The sequence below is a fragment of the Macrosteles quadrilineatus genome, unplaced genomic scaffold (assembly GCF_028750875.1).
Source record: "Macrosteles quadrilineatus isolate MER2022 unplaced genomic scaffold, UCM_ALF_1.0 Scaffold_5__1_contigs__length_97177068, whole genome shotgun sequence".
Lineage (NCBI taxonomy): Eukaryota > Metazoa > Arthropoda > Insecta > Hemiptera > Cicadellidae > Macrosteles > Macrosteles quadrilineatus.
The window spans coordinates 96,173,115-96,195,238 of NW_026542598.1; the positions used below are offsets into that span (position 1 = coordinate 96,173,115).

Here is a 22,124-nt window from a genome sequence, read left to right on the forward strand (position 1 = left end):
TATTGGATCTTAGAAATATCTTTTTTGAAACTCTATCTAACCTAAGAAAAAAATAATTTTACTGATGAAAACTTTCATAAAATAAAATTATAAAATATTTAGGCCTAACCTCTTTGTAGACTTGCTGATACTTGATACTTAAAAAAAAAGAAATGAAATAGTGACCATACAATGCCTAACCAGACGATCAGAAGTGTTGTTTTGTTTTGTTACTGAATGACAAAAAGGACAATAGGAAAATAAAAGAACAAGATACAGATCTGTACACTATATCAGATATTTCTTTTGTTTATAATTTATTATGTAAATAAAATACTAAAATATATTTTAAACTAGGTATGGAATAAACAATAAATAATTAAAATGGGACCTCTGGATAAATAGTCTTTCTTTTGACTTCGTTTTCTTTGCACTGTTGAGTCACGGCTTTTGTTTTGTCAGTAGACGACTGGCTCTGGCTAGTGACAGTAAGGCAATTGCTCTGTTGTGTCTTTGTTCTTAAACGTGAGCAAACTAAACTTAATATTTAATTCTAATTTTAACATTTTAATTCCTCTGTAATAATATATATAAGAGTGTTTCTTTGAAAATTACTTATTATAACTTTGAAAATAATAATAATTTTTTTTGGCCCGACCCGATCTTGGCCCGAACAAATCTCTGACCCGACCCGGTCTCTCGGGCCTTCCACTGGCCCGACCCGACCCGAAAAAATCGGGGACCCGCAGACCCCTAATATATATATATTTGTTTGGCAGTGATAAACTCAGACACCGCTGAACCGATTGCCACGAAACTCGGTACATACGTGTAGAATTTCATGGAATAGGTTTATACACCATCAATTTCCTGATCCGTCCAATCGGCTCCGCCCCAGTGGCTCTGGAGTTTCCCATGTTAACCTTATGAGAAATGGAATTAATGAATCTTAACAGCTGTTTCAATTAAACAAGTTGGTTCTGTTCTATGATGTTCAATAGCATTAAAGTTACAAGGATTACCAACAGGGTGCAGCACTATTATTTCTTTTACATTTATGACAAAAGCTAATTTGCAACCAAAAGATGAGTGAGCGTAGCGAACAAACTTCAACCAGGACGTGATTGAGCCATGCGAACGAGATCATCTTGAAAATTAAGAAGTTAAACGGGGCAAAGCCCGCGGGTTACAGCTAGTAATCTCTTAAAATTATTAGTTTTAAAAAGGTGATTGGATTCAATATCTTTAAAATTAGCTTAAACAGACTATGGGATAGTTTTTAGTGTTATTTGAAACTGATTTATCCTAATTTATGAACATATAACATGAAATCCACAAAAAAATCAATCGGATGAGTTCAAAAACAAATAATATTTTACTATATTTTAGGTTCTGTAAGTCTAACTGTTATCACTTTGGATTGAGTCGTAATGTTGACTTTCAGGTATCGGACCAAAATTAGGTTGCTTTTTGTGCTTTATTGTTATTCTGTAATCGGGTTATAGGATATTGTTCAATATCTGAGGCGGTTGCGGTGAATTGTGAACAAGTCTTAAACTGCAGCAATATTGTAAAACATCTCCTGTGATCGCAGCAAAATCATGAAAGTCTCCTACGATCCAAGTGAAATCGTAAACATCTGCCGTCACAGGAAAATTCTTAACATCTTCTGTGGTCACAGTGAAATCGTGAAGATCTCCTTCAGTATTGACAAAATTGTGGATTCTCCTACAATCACAGAAAAGTGTTTAACATCTTCAATGACTGCAGAATAATGGTGATAATTTTCAGTGGTCTCGGATGAATTGTGAATGTCTCCTATGGTGACGGAAAATTCTCAAAGTCTATTGGGATTGCTAGAAATGTTAACCAATTTTGTGGTTTATAACACAAGAGGGTAATCTCTTGTTGTAATGTTGCAGACCTGCAGTTCTCCAGTGAGGACGAGTTAGAGGAGGTGGGGGAAGGTGGAGAAGTGACGGACCCTCACTTGGATGACGACAGTCAACAAGCTGCTGAGGCTATGATGCAACTAGGGAACATTTCATATTGCGTACCACAGGACCAAGGTAATCATCTTTTACCTACAACTGTTTTTTAAAGAAGCTATTTCAGTTCAGTTCTTAGAATTGAAAAGTTTCTCATAACAGCATTGTTTACTTTCATAACAGTATAGTTTTACTCATAACAACACGGGTAACGGACCAATGAGGTTGAAGGATTGAGAAAGAAGTAAAATTGTAATGATTCAAACTTCAACTAATCAGCTGTTCAGGCCATTTTAATTGTTGAGTGGTGCAATAAGTGTTTGGTTCAATGTTCAATGTGCATCAAACAAAATTTCTAAATTTCTACTAGTGCGTTAACAATATCTTTACACAATCGTTGCGTAAACTACTATAGAAAACTATCATGTTCCTTATACTTTAACGTTTACTGCAGCACTTTGTCTAGTTATTGCAACAAGCACTATGTACCTATGCATTTCTTGTTTGATGACTAATTTTTACGCAACATAGCAAATATGGGTCTGCCCCGGTCTTAAGGTTTATCCCTGCACAGCTGTATGTAGCAAAACAAAAATAAAGATTGGTTTGAACATGCCCTACTTGTGCCAAACCATATTTTTGAATAAAATTTTGAGGACAGCTTCAGCTGGATGAAGAATACAATAATTTTTTAACAAAGCCATACTTAAACGTCTAAAAATTAAAACTTATGGCCAAGATTGCCCACAAAACTTTAAATCCAATAATATTGTTGTAAACCTAATTCTTTGTGCTTGGTTGGCCAGTTGTACCATTGATATTAATTAATAGAGCAGAGTTTGTTCAACATCAGCTATCTCTGTCACTCAATCGGGCAGTTCACTTGGCCTTCATTCTCCGTGTATTAGCTTGGCAGCTTCTTTCCACTAACTCAGAATGTTGTTAGTTTATAGCTGCTCATAAGGTACTACCTTTGACTATTAATAACACAACTTCTGTATCCAATAGTCAATGGTACTACACAGATGACATATTACAAATTTTTGTTACAAACTCATATTATTATCAGAGCTGCTTACCTTTTGAGTGTTCGGCAAGGAGAATGATGAGAAATTTATCCAAGCTGCTATCCAATTTACCATGGACAGTACAGCTAGCCACCCATCCAATTGTAATAATCTAAAATAAATCTTTCTGATCAAATGAGTTTTAATATTTTTTAAGTCTATTATCTAACTGCACCGTTAATCCATAGATGAAAGCATGGATGTGGATCCGAATTACGATCCATCGGATTTCCTGATGCACGGTTTACCTGGCCGAGAGAACAAACCTCACACTAGCGAGAAGATTCACGACGACCTGGCAGTGAGCGAGTCGGATGACGAACATCAGAAGGAGAACAACGACAACGTAGTGGAGAACATCAAAGTAGAAGATAACGACGTGGACGCTGGTGTTCTTTGGTTTTAAACTCTGAGCTGTCACAAAATCATTCGATAAAGTGAAATATGTTTATATTGTACATAGAACAGTAAAATATATTTTAATTTGTAATTTTTGTATAGCAATCTTAGTTTTGTATTTGTTTTAATTCTATCATGCAGGAATGGTAGTGTAAATATTTTTCTTTTATCTATGTCTCTTTGCGTTTATAGTATAAGGAAGACAAGTATTTTATGTTTTATCAAAATCCTTTTTTCATAATATAAAAGATAATTCATTGAAACCTAGATACAGGATCAAAGTTCTGAATTTGCAGATATGTCACAACTGTATAATATATTTTTACTTTTAAAACAATATTGTCTATTTTTTGTCCAAATTATATAACGTGAAATAAAAAAATACAAGCTGTTGGCCCGTCCTACATACGGAAATCGAGTAGTCCATTAAAACTATAGTTTGTCTATTACTAATTCAAGCATAGTTTAAGCAGTTCAAAATTTATAATAAAGAAAAAGCTTCCAAGATTAATTAAAACATGTGATCATTGTTATTTTCCCAAACTTTTCTCCAAAAGTCGAGTAGTAAAATAATTTTCATAAGCTTTCTTTTGAAGATTCGCGAGCTTTGATTCCTATACAGCAATGGTTATAGAATCTTACTTATTTCCTATAATCATTGACAAAATCACAGAGTAAATTAACTAACCTCATAGTTATATAGAATATTTTTTATTGAACCAGCTGTTAGTTATAACAAATAATATTTCATTAAAACAAACTAAATATTTTAAAGACTACTCAAAATAATAAATTAGTAAATCTAGTATTTTACTATGTATATTTAAATAAACTCTCATCCTCTTACCGATTAAATTAACGTATCAATTATTATAGCATTACACATAGTATAAATAAGTCAATTCTATGTATGTAATTTCATTTTTATCCAAAAGCTGAATTTGTGTCGAAAATGCTGAATGTTTACAGCTGTTACATTAAGCAAATGGTACTACAGTAGACTCTCGCTCATCCGGACTAATGTGGCGGACGTCCGGTCCGGATTACGAAAAATCCGGACTATCGAGAGTCGAGCAAATACACAGTACTGTATATAGCCGTTTTTTCAATTTAGTTCCAGGTCCACAGTAATGATAACCAGGAATATGCACTTCCACCTTTACGGCCGAATTTGTTCCAGGTCCACAGTAATGATAGCCCGGGCATATGCACTTCCACCGGTCATAATTTTTACCACCGTGTTATCCGATTTTTTTCATTATTTGAGGTAGTCTAGGTCCCGTTTTGCTCGGATAATCGGACTTCTACTGTACTGTGCCGCTAAAAAAAATCATGATTGCCGATCCGGACTACCGGGAGTCCGGACAAGGTTGATCCGGATGAGCGAGAGTCTACTGTATAGGCCTACCAAAAGCTAAAGTAGAACGTTAGCGTCGGCTGCTGGACTTTTTAAAATATTTAACTTAATTTCTTAGAAACTGAAACCCCAAACTAAAATTATGGCTTCGACATTCCCTAGCTCTCAAAACTATCTTTCTTTCACCACAAAAATCATGTAAATCCGTCAAGTGGTTGATTCATAATCGTGAAATAAAAAAAACCCTGTTACGGTTTAATATGTATGATATTTAAATATCACTGTGGATTTGTTCAAGGGAATTGTACACTAAACATTAAACATTAGGTTGTTTTAGGTCCCATGTGTTGGAAATTGTGATCACTGTTTGTCAGGGTGAACTTTTCAACAATATGGGTTTTTTGTTTTTTTCAGGACGGGAGTCTTGTGTGAGATTGATTGAGATGATCATGACGTTGCTGATATTCTGGTGCTAACAATTTTAAATCTAATTAACAAGGTTTACAATGGATTCCAATTACAGTATATTAAATAATAGTGAGTATTGATTTTAAGTAGAGATTTGTTTTTAATTTTTGTTTGTTTTGACTGCTTTGAGTTTTGTAATTTCAGATATAAGATCAAAAAATTTCTCTTTGACCACCAATACTCTTTTTATTTTACAGAGTTAGAAGAGAATAATTAAGTATGAGTCAATTTTATACTTTTATTCCAGTAAAAATTTCACTATAGTAACTCTGTGCCATAATAAAACAAAACGAAGTAGATACAATATGTAACCAAAATTGTACACTCGTCAATATAAAAAGTGTTACTACAATTTTGAAATTTCCTTCATTACAATATGATGTAAAAATCACCCCATAGACTATTAGCATGGAAGGTTAAGCGTAACCAGCCAGTGCGGTAGAAGAAGGATAGTGAGCTCTGGTGACTTGGCAGCGATCTTTGTCAATATACAGGGTGTTACGTTTGATTTGTATCTCTCGCTCAAGATGTCCTCGTGTAGTGTAGAGTCTTACTAGAGCATCTTCGGCTTCCTTCAGTCTCGCCTGGAGACAGCTCACCTGATCTGCTATAGTCTTCACTTCCTCCACCAACCTACACAGATGGTAGCATTAGAAGATCGTCAGTTTGATTCTGAGAAAAGTCGCGAGCTTGATCTTTGGCTTAAACACCAGCTGATCCCAGACAGTAAAAAACCTGTCAGCTAATTCATACAACACTCTTCTTTGACCTCTAGTGTGCCGGCATCGTAGATATTTAATTTAATCAGTACTAAATAAATTGACCATGTTATCTGTAGCCTACTGACTGTAAAGGAAAATCCATACTCATCCTTAAGAAAAGTAGGTTCCATCTGATCCTAGAGATAACTCAATAATGTCCACTTGCCTCAAGTAAATTCCACCTCAGTAAAGAGTATCCCCAAGTATGAGTGCTCAAAGATATTTAACAATATTTTGAATGAAATTTAGAATACTGAGTACCAAAAAAGGATTATTATGTACACAAATAGGGATCAGCTAGCTTACCTGGTAGACAGAGTCCAGATTAGCTTTGGTAACACACACATAACACATAACTCAAAACAGTAAAACTTAAACTAAAAATTTTTGGTGACTGTTAGGGACTTCATCAGAAGGGAGAAGAAAGAAGACTGGCAGTTAATGTTCAAATTTAAGGTCCACATCAGTGCTGCCAACTGTAGTTTAAATTGAAATAAAAATTCCTGTTACCATGTCCATCTTTTTTATTAGTTACAGGAATTTTTATTTCAATTTAAACTACAGTTGGCAGCACTGTGGAACTTTTAAATCTGAACTTTAACTGCCAGTCTTCTTTCTTCTCCATTCTGATGAAGTCCCTAACAGGGACAAAATATTAAGTTTTACTGTTTAGTGTGTGTTACCAGAAGCTAATCGGTAAGCTAGCTGGTTCCTATCCTTGTACATAATAACCCTAATCAGCTAATTGGCTTTTCCTTAATTCCTGAATACCAAAAAAGTTAAGGACAATATTTAAGAAACAGTTATTGAGTTATTACTAGTCACTAGTAGAGTACTTTGAGGACGAGTAAATATAGGAGTTTTCAATGGAAGATTATCGAGTAAATACATAATAACGTACCCAAACTGAGGTTTGTCACGACAATTCTCGATGCGAGGTCGATGCAGCCGATTGTCCAATCTAGTCTGGGCCTTCTTCATCGGAGCGTCCATTGCCCGTATGGCCGCCTTCAACTCTCCAATCAACTTTTCAGTCTCTGCTATTCTTCGCACAACCTACGAATTGTGAATTTAGTTTTATATCCTCTCTGTTCTCAGATGGTACGACACAGATGTACACTTAGGAAAGAAGAGTTGGCTTTTTAATTGCTAATCGAAAAGTGATGATGATTTAATCATTCAAGGATAATATTTTCACTTTTTTAAATTTCATATTGTTTTGGTACTTGCTGTGAGGACAGTTTTGCGGGGCCACATAAATGGTCAGAAATAAAGATAGTGATACAGTGACCATTACATACTACATTACAGTGTAATGTAGTAGGTGACTCGGTAGTATATGGTGACGAGGAGTTGAGATCACACAAAAAGACTGTTATTTGCACTGGTAATAAGACTGCTTTACCCATAAACAACATCAAAACACAACAAACATGTCTTAAGTCAAGACAACTATCGTGTTAAATAAACCCTAAGAACATGATGAAATGTTACTATACCACCGCAAGTTCATTCTCCAGCGCCTGTCTGCAGAGATCAGTCTCGCGCACACGTCGTGCAAGAGCCTGCTCCACGCGGTCAGCTTGCGCGCGCAGATCTCTCACACAGTCGCTCAGGATCGGTCCGTCCAGCAGTGCTCGCAACTCGCAAGACTGTCCTTTCACCTCCTGCGCTGTCTGTAAGATGTCCTTCACATTGTCTTCCCAACCTGCCGGTGTAGACTGGCTGCAACACGTTTGAACAAGTTCAATCTCATGAAAATCAGAGAACTTGCACCGTTATTCCATTCAAGCTACGTTTCTGTTTTGCAGATGGAATATTTGTATCTTACTAAGAGAAAACATGAAAAACCTGCACCAACCTCATTCATTGGACAGCACACTGGCCTTCCATGGTTTGCAAATTTGGGTTTGAGACAACACTTAAGCTTACATTCAGTGTCTACAATTATAATGCAATATAGGAAATTATATTTTGTATTTTCTTAGGGGTATTGGGTATGTATGTGGTTGTTTTGTCCAATTAGTTTCGGTTTTGCACGGAAAAAACTTTTTGTGAGCCTGTTATGTAAATTATTGTTTAGGTTGTTAGGATGAACATATAGTGAATAAAAAGTGGTTTTTAAGTTCATCTAAAACTTTTAATGTGAAGATTAACTCGCAAAAACAAAGAAGCTTCTATACTTAATAAACACAGGTAGGCCTATCCTACACAAAATCATTAGTTACTAATTAATGATTACTTAACAATTTATTGAGGATCTTAAACACCTTTCTGGAAAGCGTGTGGCCCCAGGTTTGAAGAGAATAGTCCTAGATTTGATGGTGAGGTTGGTGTTGATTGCTGCAATCTGGTAAGTTTGCTTCTTGTCCGACCAATCGTCTTCCATCCGAGCTTTGATTGCTTTGTTTCTTGCTTGCTGTTCCTCTATCTGGATGAGTGTTCTATCGATCAAATCTTCAACTTCTTTCACCAATGCTGCTTCCTATCAATTGAGTAAACCAATAAGACTGAGTGTTAAATATTTACTTTGTATTTTCGGGTCTAATTTAATATTTAAGTTTTATTAAAAAGGCAATTTTGTTTAAATGAGGAAAGGGCTTAAGTCCCAAGGTGCATCAAATGCATATTTTGGATTGCTACACAACATCCGGATATGTTGGATTTCTATGCTATGCACCATACAAAGTTTATGTAATAGGCTGAAATTCGAGCAACAGGTTGACTTCTTCAAAGGAAACTCCTACGTACCTTGATCAATTCTTCCTCAGCTTCATCTCTCACTAAATCAGGTTCCATCCTTTTGGCTCTTCGACTAAGGCATTCTTTTGCTATATTCTTTACTATACCTGTAATGATAGCAAAGAATAAGTAAGAATAAAAATCTCAAAGAAAGAATTCAAATGGTTACTCATTAAAAGAATAAGAGTAAGGCATCTCTGTTTCCTTGCATTTAAACTATGAAACTTGTTAAGTCTTCATTTCAGATTGATAATTTTAAAGGTGTAATTGTAGTTATGCATTGCAGTGTCCAGGCCACACAGTGCACATGTTATTCTTTTAGTATCCTACCTGTTAAAATAGCACATTCAAACCAGTCAAATTTTGTGGGAATTTTCAACTGGATTTACACTGTTGTAACTACTGGCGCCCTTTGCATTTTTAAAAACAGTTTCCAAACAAAAGCCCAATGACAGGATGTCTTGCTAGTAGCAGTAGTGAGGAGGTTGTACTGTTTAAGCAATATAATGGTTACAGTGCCATTGAATTTACGAGGGAGCATGGTTGTTTCATCGTTTCCCTTTAAACCCATATGACTTTGTGATTGGACAGCTTCCTTACTAAAAATGTGTGGTATTTATCCCAGAATTCATACAACATGAAAAAAACTAAACAACATAGATAAAGTCGACTTATTCACTGACAAAGGGCAGTCTTGGCTTGACGAGCTCGTCTTCTTTGTTCTTCTAACAAGTCAATCTCTGTGATCATATCCTCTATGGCTCTCTCCAGCTCAGTTCTCCACCGCAGCACCTCGTGAGCTCTTTGTCCCAGCCGCAGCGTGTTGTCGTGTTGCTTCTTGTCTGCAGCCGCTGCGATGTTCTCCATCGCCTCTCGGCTGTTCAGCTCAGTCCTGTCAAACAACACAGACGAACTTCAACTTTTCACTTCTGTCAACTTTTAGAAGTCAAGAGGGTATGCTCCAAATGAAAAGTGACAATGTAGATATTATTTTTGTCTAGGTGGAAACTCTCTTTAGGTATTTGTGAAAGTTTATTTATGCAACTCAGAGAGGTTTCTCTTGCAGGGCAGTTGTCGGTGCTTACTTCACTGTTGCCCAACATCTATACTGCTGACATACTTCTGATTCAGTCCAGTAAATTTATTTGGAATATTTTTGGGATATGAAGGTTCTTAAGAGAATGACTTCTATTGCAAGCCCTATAGCGGATTTGTCATACAGAGTTAGGGAAATAACTTTTCTGCACTAAGGTGTAACCTGGTATTTTAAAGAAGTTTGCACCCTCTTTTAACCTTGTTTCTTCCCTTTATGGGTCTTGGCACTAATTGTGAAATGTATCAAGTTTAAGCAAGAGGTGAGCTGATACAGTGAAAGAATTAACATTCACCAGAACCTGACCCACGACATCGCTACCATGGATGGTCTGTCATGAACTCAAATGAACCTCATAAATTAAAAACTGTATTACACTTATTGTGCTGTTGGAAACTTTGATTTTTTAACTGGTATACAATGATTTTTTTGTAATATAATCATGAAACAATCTAAGGCAAACAGTTGCGGCTAGATGTGAACATCACTCACACATTAGATCTCCGTTGTTCTTCACTGGCCGCACACAAGATGTCATGATTGTGTTTTCTCCACTCCCCCTCACTGTATCTGGTGATGGAGTAGCTGTCTACCACAGGTCTGGTGCCAGTCAAGTTACCGAGGGGGCCCCAGTCTACACACCCTGAGGCCCAGGGCCCGATGGGGCCCATCTCTCCTGCTGGAGCCCTGACTATGTCATCGCCAGGTTGAGGTAGGAACTGAGGCTCTTTTGTACCCGAAGCATCTCCAGTTCCTATTGCTCCCATCACGTCCTGTGGAAAATAATACAATGTGAACATTCAAACCCTAGCCATAAATATTTAACACCCCCCCCCTCCTTCAGAAAATACAATAAACTATAACTTATTCCATTCCACGTTCGGTGGAAACTGCCTGCGACTTAGAGCAGTTAAATCAAATTTAATCAAGGTCCTTATTGACTTTTTTACATTGATAAGTATCCTCATTTATTTACATAGATAAGTACCTATTTGATTTGATTTTGTAAAAATAAAACTGAACTGCCTAAACTTTAGATAGGGTTGGCATAGAGACCTCTAGTTTGCGCCATTCTTTTTCTTTTACTACGACCTTTTACAATTATGCTCAACTCGATAGGGGTTTACATTTGAAAATATAAACTTACTTTCAAACTACCTCTTTGGGGGGGAGGGCGGTGAAAATGTACATACACCAAAAACTTACTTTTTTTATCATATAAACATAAAACATTCCCTGATATTATAATGTTATCTCTATTGATAAAGAAAAAACGGGACTTTTGAGACACACTGTACCTAAGAGTCTGAAAGTGTGATGTGTAAAAAAAAATGAGATAAAACACTAGCTACAAAAAATTAAAAATACTTAGCACGTGTCTAATTCTTTGCTTTCATCTCATCACAAACTACAAGTTATAGGGATCCTTCTCCTTCCTTATCGTAAAATGTGCAGATCCTCACTGTAATGGAACCAACTTAGAGTTGTTCTAGAGAATACACAACATGCCTAATATAGTGCATAGACAGAACCCAACACAAAAAACTATTTATTACTTTTTTACTTTTTGACAAAGAAAGTAACAATAGCTAATTATTTTGAATAAATTTCGTTTTGGTAATTTGTTATGCCATTCAAGCACGATATAGAGGAACACAGCAAATGTTTGAGATGCTCCAGAAAACTGCTAGTAATTCTTACCTTTCCATAATCACCAAAAACTGCATTTTGTCCCTCACACGTACAATCTTCCTGTGGCATTACTTTCTTTAATTTTAACTTAGTATACCAAACCAATCTAGAAACACGCCAAACAAATAAATACAAGACCCCTTGTCACCCGTAACTAACGCTTAACGTCTCCCGGGCAACCAATAAAACAGATGATAGACAGCTGTTAAAGGGTGCATTTTCTTTAACCTGATATATTTGGACAAGATAAATATATATTTGATCTAAATTTAATTTAAATTCAAATTTTAGGCTCATAGGTCATACAGTAGGTTATACATGGTTATACCATAGATAAAACTATACTCATGAGATATTCAAAACACGAATATCTAATTTACCACGATACCTAAACTCTACGGTGTAATAAAATGCGTAACCCCTTGTTGAGAAATGTATACGTTCTGGGTGCACTGAACGGTAATAATTATCGTAAAAATATATTAGGGTAGACTTCCGTATCTGTTGTCAATATATATTACACATTGCACGATAACTTAATATGCTGGTCCTAAGATTTCTTGCAATGGTAATTTGGCGCATTTCAATTTTCAACTGACAGCATACCGAGATTATAATATATCTTAATAAAGTCCTAAGGCCAGAAAACAAAAACTACAGTATGTAGATCAAGATCATATGACTTTTTGCGCTTATTTGAAGTTTTTTTTTAAAATCTTCTCTATAATTTGTTTATAACACAGCGACTCTTATATTAGTCAGTGTCAAGATTGATATTTTACTACTACAGTACCAAAGTGTATTATTGATTGACCCTTCAGGAAAACAGGTAAGAACTTCTACATTCTTTTACTTTATAAAATAAAAACAAGCAAAAAGATTTGAAAAATACCTCTGCGATATTTTAAACTAACATGCCACGATAGTCCGTAAACTTGTTAATCTTATAAAATCACAAGACGTCTAATAAGTATCTTTTCAGGCCTACAGTTATGGGAATAGACGCGATGGGACAAATTATTTTTGGATTTTATGGGATTGTTCTAGGAGCCATGCTCAACGATACTTTTACTTCTTTCGTTTTGTACTATATTACTACAGCTGTTTTCTCCCATATGTTCAACCAACATGTTTTTTCCAGAACAATCAGTCAATCGTCATTTCGGTCGTTTGTTTGACGTTTACGGGATTTGTTTGTTTATTAACTGAAGTTAAAAAATAAACTGTTACCGTAATTAATTTGTCTTAATATTGTCGGTGTTGGTTGAGAATTTGTGTAATTCAATTAACAATCGAAAGAATACTATAGTTAATTTTGCTTGCCACTTAAAATGTAACAACATATTACAGATATAACTGTGTAGGTTAACTTTAGTGTAAGTCCTTCGTTTTGTTTTGTGTGTTTATTTTAAATTGCAAAAATTGCAGTGAATTCAGCAATTAAGCGTTTTTTGAGTGCCATGATCTTAGAAGACGTCGAAAATGAAGACATGATTGATGGTGGGTTAAGTTATGCAATTTGCCTTGGCTATACTAAGGCCTACCCTATATGCTCAATAATTGCCTCTCTGTCCAGTGATTCATCATAAGACATAGGAAAATATCTGTTTAGTATATGTGTACTGATTCAGTATTTTTGTTTCAACCTATGCAAACTTTGGCAACACTTTTAAATCCGATTTCATCGGATTATCGATTGTTACAACTGATATAGGCTAGAAAGTTTAGGTTTTGGTAAGTTTAAGTGTGGTTATAAATTGAATCAATAATTTTATTGTTAAGATTATAGGATGGAGTCAAATATCAAAGTGTAACCTAAACTATTACTTAACTTTTTTTCAATTTACATAGTTAAAGTAGGCTGCTCAAATAGGCTAGGCTTAGCCTTAGGCCTACCATAAGTTAATCAAAGTTGGTTTAACTTAGTCATCGGCATTGTACAAATGATTGGCCTTACCATGTCTACCCTTTTCTGTTCAACATGCTTAGGCCTAAGTTACTTTAGAAATAGTTTGCCCTATGACTTAAAAAATGTGATAAATTAAGTTTTTGTCTAGGAAAAAAATCTGGCCAAGTTTAAGATAGCCAAAACGTCAAACGACTTTGTTTAGACCAGTGGTGTCATGGCAAGTTTTGCAGTGGTGGAACGGTGCACCTGGACCAGAACTGAGGTATAGGGTGCTCCTCCCTGCACAGGCCCCCAACCCAACTTACTTAGGCCTACATGTAGCAGAATTGTTTAATTGTTAGGCCTAATGATGTGAAATGGCCCAATTTAACTTAACTTGTAGCGTTTTTACTTTTTGACACTTTCAGTGGTGATTTTTTATGCTGTCTGCTAACTTGTGTCAAAACTTACATATTAAACTTATTAGGCCTATATTGAATAAAAATAATACAGACATACACATCAGGATATTATTTTTTATAAACAAAATATTGTTTGCTTTATAGTGTACTTTAGGGAAGGATTAAAAATTATCCAAAGATAAATTACTTGCAAACACATGCTGTTAACACGTTGGGTGCTGATGACGGGAATTCCCGTCATTGCTTAACATTGAAATAAATGCAACTTTCATGTTCAAACATGTCGACAGCACTAATAGTGTAAACAAATAAAAACCATTGCTATACAAGTACTTTTAGTTTATAAAAAGACTTATTTTATATATTATAGTTCATGAAACTGTATTCTAAATACCCTAAAAAGTCTTTGATGAATCTTACTTCTCTCATTTTAAGGGCCTATGCCCCATGCCCTAGGTTTAATTTATAATGCAAGTCATTAAGCCTGCAGGAAGCCTATCATTTAAGTATTTTAACTTCCAATTAACTTACACTAATAATAACAAATTTTAAAAAATATAGGCCTAGGCCTATACAAAAATTTCTTAAATTTTTTTAAGCCAACATTTGATACAATTGCGAAAGGGCTGATTTTGGCTCACGGGATCGACATGAGTAAGAGTTAAACCACTTTTTTCAAACCTTTCCTCAATAAATTAAGCACTTGGACTTTTTTCATCTTCAGATTGTTAGGTTTGGCCCGACGTGTTTCTTGTGTCATCTGCTACATCTGCCATGTCTATAAGCGTAGAATGTCGTCCAAAACCAGTGCTGGAACGGCGTTCCGGTACGTTCTGGCACCATGACACCCCTGGTCTAGCCAGACAATGTTTAGGAGGAACACTCAGGCGTCATTCTTCAGAAGTCATTATTTTTCTCCATTAGATTTTCAACCATTAACTTAGTCTAGGATATAACAAATCACAATAGGGAACTTCTACCATTGATCATACACCACAGCCTCACTGGATCTTAATCAACGATATCACTTAACAATAAATTTTAAAAATAATCTAAAAAAAAACCCACTTATAGGCCTATGTACTTAGTTGGCCATTTAGGTTATCCCATTCCAAATTACCTAGCCTAATTTAAACTTAAAGTACCATGGAACTGAGCCTTGCTCGGTTGTAGTTAATTGGGTTTTAAATAAAAAAATATCGTGAAGAGACATTTTTATTACAAACTATCTAGACATTTGATCGCCGAAATAATATGGTAACAACTCTGTAATATACCTAATGTTTGCAATCAAACAAGACTTGGATTCACTTTTATGAACTTGCTTAATTTTAAGTGCTAACTTAATCACACAGAATATTTCTCCCCAAAATGATCAAATCGTATTACTTTAGTTTCAAAATGGCTTGCGACAACATAATTTTCACTTTTTTGCTACTGCTTCTAAAGAAATTGAGATTATGTATTTTTTTTGTATTGGGATTTAGCATACGGTAATAGTTTTATGCCAATTAAAACCCCCAGATGTAATTATTTTACTTAAAATGCCTCAGTACTTCTGGGATTAAGTTTTGGTGGGAGAGGGCCCTGAGGTAAAATAATCAGTATTTGATCACAACTATTTTCCAATATATCGAGTAATCTTCAGTGTAATCTTTGCTCAATTGCAACTGATTTGTTTCTCTTTGTCACAGTTCTGTATTTTGTAATTTGTTAAGTATACTGTGGATGGCTTGTTATAAACACATGTTACAAGTATTTTGTTTACTTTTTCCTTGTTATTTTGTTCAACCAACATATTTATTTAGCAACCCATTGGGTCAATGTTAAATTTTTTTTAATTTTCTAACAAGGTGTGTAGCGAAATACAAATTTTCCTGAGGTAGTGGCTCTTGCAAATCACGGCTATAAGTCTCTAAATCCAATTTTTTTTTTTAATCCTTCTGATGGATTTTGAAATGTATATTACAGTCAGACACACAAACAGACATAGCTCCTATTAGATTATAGGATTAAAATTTCTATAAATAATAATTGCTCAGTTATCTATCTACGTTTTAGTAAAAGATTAAATTGCTAGGTTTTCATAGACTTATTACTATCAATACAGTTTAAAATATGTACCGGTATTGCAATTGTAATATTTATTTGTTATGAACTGCTAAATGTTACAGGTGGTGGCAAACAGCCAGAAGATAGTGGAATGGAATCTGACAACGCTTCTGGTAAAGTACAATTTTAAATTAACTATTTGTAGAAAATTTAACTGTCATTGACAAATTAACTGTAATTTTTCACCCATGCAAGCCTACATCTGAGAAACATAACCTGTAATTAGGTTCAAATTAAAAAAAAGTACATGAGTACATTTTTTCTCTGCAACATCGCCAGTGTTGCATGTGTAAGTCGTCATTGCGTACGTGTTGCTAAAAACGGTATTACACTCTCTTAGTTTCCCCTGATTGCATTAGGATTTGTCAGGCTTCCCGACAGTTCCAAGGTATCACTTGTTGGCCCCTACCTACCCTAGTTGTATTGCGTTGCGTTATCCACAATTCTACTTTTTATTTTGTGTGATAGTTCTATTTGTTTGCGGTGATGTTAGTTGTTTTTTTCAAAGTTTTTTTGTAAAATTTTGGTTTGTGAGTTTTGTACCAGTGTTGCAGCTTTTGAATTGTGTAAGTATGCAAAAGTTTCAAAATTTTGTATGACTACTATTTGATCATTATTACTTAGGTGGTGATGAGTGGGGGAACATGGTGGCCCTCCCCAATATTAGAGTACTAGTACCATTGGTAAATTAGTATTGAAACCTAATGTTTATGGATTATAACAATATTCTGGATGGGTTTTACCCCCCTGTTCTAATGCTCAATCATTGCCACTGAATTTTTATTTATTCATTTCATTCCAACGGGAAATAACCAATACTTATAGGAAACATGATGCAACATGGCTACTAACAAAGGATATACAAACATATACAGAAAATACAAATACAGAAATATACAGAAATATATAAGAAATGATGATACAGAAATACAAATTAGTATATGTGTGCAAAATATTTGATATTTCAAAAAGATTTAGTATGAATGAAGGTTGTTTTAACTCTTGATTATCTCTTAGAACTAGAAAAAATAATCTTCATTGATTTTCAATTACAATATGTTTGTTTTGCTAATAAGTTAAAAGTAACCAGCTTTTTAACTACCAAGGAAAACATCTTAGTACCTATTGAATTGTATCCAGCCTATAATTAGAAAATTATAGTTTATCTTTACTCCTATAAGTACTTTTTATAGGTAACTTAAGATGCACAAAGTATACTACCGTTTATAGCCTACATTATCAATTAGAATTAGCATCCAGTGGTCAAGTATTCTTTGGTATTAAATTTTCCTGTTTTTTTACAGTGACTCTTTTTGTACATATTTGTTACCACTGTAGTTAAATATCACAATATTTCTTGCACATGTTTTGGGTAATTTAATTACTATAATTGTTTTTTAAATAATGTCCTAAGTTCAAATACTTTTTTGTAAAAAAATTGATTGCTCTGCATATTTTAAATTTTTGATACATTTTCAAATGCTCTAGCTTAATATATATCCTATAAGCTAGCTTAATATATAGTGTGGAGGACTGGGCATGTCTGACACTATACCACTGGTAGTGGCCTTTCACGAGATGATACACTCCTACTTCCATGGCACTGACGAAAAGAAGTTCCAAGTGAAGTTGTCAGGAGATATGATGCTCTCTTTTCCTGCCGGCATCGTAAATTTGCTCACCAATAATCCGAACCCAGCCCAGCTCATTTTTAAGCTCACCAACTCTTCTAGATTGACCAAAGTGTTCCCTAACAAGCAACTTATTATTTGGGATTATGATGAACCGTGCCTAGAAACCTTGCCCCCATGGACTACATTCAAATTCAACATGAGTGCCTTAACTGCTCTTTTGAAACGCCAGGCTGAAAAGAATCCTACAGCTTCCTACTTCAATGTAGACATACTTAAGTATCAAGTGAAACCGTTTATAGGGGCTGCATCTTGTCCGTTCCAACTAGTGGCTTATTGGAAGTGCGAGAAGAACCAGACAGACATCAGGGTAGATTACATGTATAACAAGAAGGCTATGGGATCACCCTCCCCTCTATTGAACCTATCAGTGTCGGTGCCTGTAGACGGGGATGTTTAGGTGTTTAACGGTTGTTGTTAAAAGTTCCATTAAGTTATGAAAAATTTGTAGTCAATATGGTTGATTTTAGTGATTATTTTTGGGGTGAGAAGAATAATGGATTTGATGTTTTGTACCATAATATGAAATTTGGCCTTGTCGCCAGCAAGGAGTTAGCTGAATTCTTCCGGGAGAGTTCAAACATAGAAGAGTACAACTCGAAAGTTTTGAGAAAGTTAGCCAAGCAGGCTGGCAGTGGATGTGTGCAAGGAACGTTTGCTCTAGTATGGCAGGCTGTTCGATCAACAGCGGAGAAGTTATCTCAACTTCACCTACAGATGGTCCACAAGATATCGGAGCTTGTCAAAGAGGTCACAAAATACGCTGATGAGCTACATAAAAAGCATAAAACCGTAAAAGAAGAAGAATGTGGAACATTAGAAGTTGCCCAGGCAATACAGTCAACGTCAGTTAAAGCAAAAGATATTTACGTTCAAAGAGGACAAGAGCTGGACAAATTGAAAAAAGATAATGCTTCTGCAAAAGAGCTAGAAAAAGCAGAATTGAAACTAAAAAAAGCACAAGAAGAGTATAAAACCCTCGTAGATAAGTATAGTTCAGTCAAGGAGGACTTTGAAAAGAAAATGTCCCTGGCATGTCAGCACTTTCAAAAAATTGAAGAAGCACATTTAAAACAAATGAAGGAGTTTCTGAACACCTACTCTGAACTTGTTGAAAATAACCATGACTTAATTGGGCGGGAATACATTGAATTCAAAAGGCAATGTGTGGAAATGACTGTTGAAAAGCTACTTGAACAGTTTGCCCTCAGAAAATACACTGGGCTGGAAAAGCTAGGTTGTATTGAGTTTGAAGAGGTGCCGGTGAGTGTAGCGGCTGCTGGGGTAGAAGAGGCTAAGCCCTCCACGGCCCCTGGAGTCAAGCGAGAAGGTAATGCAAGTCAGTGGTCTGGAGGTAAACAGTCCCGCCGGACCACCTCCCTCCTCAACCTCTTCATGTCCAACTCCCACGGCAGCGGAGGGGTGGGGACCAAAGACGGCGGGGGGGCACCAACTTCAGCCCCCACTAGCCCCACTACCTCTGCCAACGGTCCCCCATCTGCCATCTCTACCAACTTACTTGCCAGAAACCCCCTGCGAGGATCAAAATGGTTTTTAAGGAGTAGGAGAGATAAGCGCAAGGAAAAGAAAGCTAAGAAGAAGAAAGATGGGAGTCAAGACAGTACGAGCTGTAAAGATGAAAAGTCAGATGTAGAAGAGAAAGAGGACACACATAAGTCTAAAACTCCGACACCAGAAGTTGATGATGAAGGTTACTGTATTCGACCCAAGTTGGACCCGTGGGATCATGATAAAGGCAGCTTTTACTCTAGCTCTGATACAGATTCTGAGGATGAACGAGAACAGAAGATTCACGTGGAGATAAAACCTCTCGGCAATGGAACAGGACCCATCAGTGTGAGTGTGGACGAGCTTAGAGCCACTGTTGAAAACATCCCCCTCTCCCCACTTGGAACTATTCCTGGAAGGCGAGGTTCTAATGCTGAAGATCACACAATGAAGAGATCTCAGTCTGTGTCGCAGCAAATTGGAGGGGGAAAGCTGAACAATGACCTGGTAGGACTGACACTGTTCCAAAGTCCAATAGGATAAAGTGCCTCAACCCCCACCACCAGTCATCCCTATGCTCCGTTGCAGAGTCCTACGCTAACTTCGGCCTCTAGTCCTGCACCTGTTACCACCAGTAGATACTCAGATTTGCAAGATTTATTCCAAGAAGTAGGTGTTATTCAGCCTGCAGGTGTAGGGGTTGAGAGGACACAGAGACAGACTCCTACCCCTACCTCGGGTATTGCCATTCCGAGGCCTCCATCCCGTCGAGACGACATTACTTCTAGTGGCACACTGAGTCGCAACAATGCAGGTAGGAACAGTCCAGCACTGAGGAGCAGCCCAGGCCCCAGCAACATCGCGCGTGCAGACAGTGTGAGCAGTCTAGAGTTCCGTGCAGCAGGAGTGCCCGTGGGTCTGTCCCGCGGGCCGTCCCCTCTTACACTGGGGCACTAAAGATTATTTTTCGGGGACGAAAAATTTTCCCGAGCAGGGGAGTGTAAACATATTTATAATTTTAATTAAATTCATAAATTTCATTCACGCTCATATTTTTTTAAAATTCGTATTAGGCCCATTTAAAACATTTATATAAATCCAAAGTAAATCAAATATTACAATTTTCTAATACAATGAGACATGTAGAATGGCACCGACGAGTCTACAAGTGTCATATTCAAGGTCCCGGGCAATGTACGCACAACCTGACGTCTACAGTGAATCGAAGTGGCAGCCAATCACAGCATTGAGCACCAAAGGGATCAACTATGATTGGACACTGTAGGCGGGGTTAATGAGAATGATGGGACATCTGGAAAAAGGAAGGGACATGAGGAGCAAGATGTCGGGAGTCTGGAAGAAGATTTGCGAGGCTTAGGACGGGGTCGGATCGAGCAGGCCCCAATTTATATCAGGATTGGTAAAATCTGCCACCTGAATACGTCCTAGGCCAAACTACTTCACCAACTCAGCCCACGCCGAGAGAAGAGGTTCAAGGGGGTCTCATCCGACATCGAGGACCAGGATCAATTACCGAGTCATCCGACAACGGAGACAAGGGGAGGCCTGGACATCACGAGACGTCACCTCGGAGGAATCTTCTACCCTCAAGATCATCTCATCGGTATGTTCCAAAATTCAATTATAACTTCCAGGACCAAAATTTAGAAGAGAGAAGATAAAATTAATTCATATAAAAAGGGCCTAAGTTAAATAATTACAAATAAATCAAATTCAACCTAAATATTTAAAACCTAAATCATCATTGAATCAAATCATAAATAATAATAAAAATATCATTTCCTGCTAAATAACAACAACAAGAATTTAGCCTTAAAGGTTAAACCTATAAAATAATGTATTTTAAATAAGTTAGTTCTCATTTTATATATTATTTTCAAACGTGTATTTTTGGTAGGCTGCTAAGTAAATATTCTTTGTTTGTAAAGTGTGTTAATTTGCAGAACTTCATATTAGCATTGTGTTTTAAGTTTGGGGAAACGGGACTTTGGCCAAATGGCAAAGATGTAGATTAATAACATTTTATGAATATCTATATTTTTATGTAAAAGGGTTTAATTAATTATGATTGAGTCGTTTAAGAATTATATTATATCTATCACTTTCAAACTTAATATGTGTTTAATTCTCTTTTAATACTGGGGCCCCAAAAATATTTAACTCCTTTGGTTAATACGTAATTTGGCTTATTTATAAATATAAATATATTATTGTGTTTTAAAGGGTTACATACATTAGACTAAATAATGAAATAAAATTTAAGTAACTCATACAATGGTGTAAGTTCAATCAGTTCCTGAGTATTCTTACATATGCCAAGCGAGTATACTGAGCTTAGTAGCAATTTCATATTTTCACATTTAAAGTCAATTAAAACCCCACAACTTTACATCAAGTACAAAAATTTCAAATTAAGTAATCTTTTCTTCTTCAGTTTTGAAATGGTTTTCATTGTTAACTGGTATAAGTAGCTGAAGGCAATTTTGTATCTAGTTTTATGGTTTAAAAAATCACATACCGTACATACTGTAATATCCTTCTCAGTTCTGATTATTTCATGGTTGGACGTTGTCTAGTCCTCTCAATCTTCCCATATCTCTTCACAGTTCCTTTTCCTCTAGCATCTGGCATCTCACTTCCTTAGATTCTCCTTCTCTCAGATTCCTCTTCATCCGTTCACCTTCTTCTTGGGTTTCCTCTCCATTGATTGGCTGAGTCCAATTTCATAAAAATTCTCTCTTCTCACTTTTTAAAACTATCCTAGTCTTGCATTTTATACACCCTATTTTACAGTAAAAATACTACTTTTATGCTATAGTTAAATATCCATAAATATTTGGAAATAATTTTCTTTTGGGTTAAGCACAAATCCAAAAACCTTTGGAAATAATCTGCTTTTGGGTTAAGCACTGCTAATTGCATAGCCTTAAACATT

At 36.0% G+C, this 22,124-nt stretch overlaps 4 protein-coding genes and 1 pseudogene across 5 annotated transcripts in view; 4 read left to right on the forward strand and 1 right to left on the reverse strand.

The window, feature by feature from the left end:
- The window catches only part of LOC128994174 (transcription initiation factor TFIID subunit 1-like), a 34,473-nt gene extending 30,678 nt beyond the window's left edge, over nucleotides 1–3,795 (forward strand). For both annotated transcript variants that reach the window (XM_054418537.1, XM_054418536.1), the window contains exons 31-32: nucleotides 1,902–2,048; nucleotides 3,223–3,795. In XM_054418537.1, the coding sequence (XP_054274512.1) occupies nucleotides 1,902–2,048; nucleotides 3,223–3,440 (365 nt within the window). In that variant the 3' untranslated portion in view covers nucleotides 3,441–3,795. The remainder of the gene's footprint in view (nucleotides 1–1,901; nucleotides 2,049–3,222) is intronic.
- Nucleotides 3,796–5,569: 1,774 nt separating this feature from the next.
- Nucleotides 5,570–11,640, reverse strand: LOC128995020 (tektin-4-like). Its single transcript, XM_054419886.1, has 8 exons — nucleotides 11,556–11,640; nucleotides 10,347–10,627; nucleotides 9,445–9,653; nucleotides 8,771–8,868; nucleotides 8,290–8,504; nucleotides 7,519–7,744; nucleotides 6,921–7,075; nucleotides 5,570–5,891 (listed from the first exon to the last, which is right to left on the reverse strand). Exons 1-8 carry the CDS (start codon nucleotides 11,613–11,615, stop codon nucleotides 5,675–5,677), a joined length of 1,461 nt encoding a protein of 486 aa, XP_054275861.1. The 5' UTR covers nucleotides 11,616–11,640; the 3' UTR covers nucleotides 5,570–5,674.
- A 4,575-nt stretch (nucleotides 11,641–16,215) lies between these two features.
- LOC128995810 (F-BAR domain only protein 2-like) lies at nucleotides 16,216–18,059 on the forward strand. Its single transcript, XM_054420828.1, has 2 exons — nucleotides 16,216–16,257; nucleotides 17,493–18,059. Exons 1-2 carry the CDS (start codon nucleotides 16,216–16,218, stop codon nucleotides 18,057–18,059), a joined length of 609 nt encoding a protein of 202 aa, XP_054276803.1.
- LOC128995811 (F-BAR domain only protein 2-like) lies at nucleotides 18,052–20,125 on the forward strand (annotated as a pseudogene).
- A 343-nt stretch (nucleotides 20,126–20,468) lies between these two features.
- LOC128995812 (protein furry-like) overlaps nucleotides 20,469–22,124 on the forward strand; it is a 61,512-nt gene continuing 59,856 nt past the window's right edge. The window contains exons 1-2 of the mRNA XM_054420830.1: nucleotides 20,469–20,519; nucleotides 20,618–20,792. Of these exons, the coding sequence (XP_054276805.1) occupies nucleotides 20,469–20,519; nucleotides 20,618–20,792 (226 nt within the window). The remainder of the gene's footprint in view (nucleotides 20,520–20,617; nucleotides 20,793–22,124) is intronic.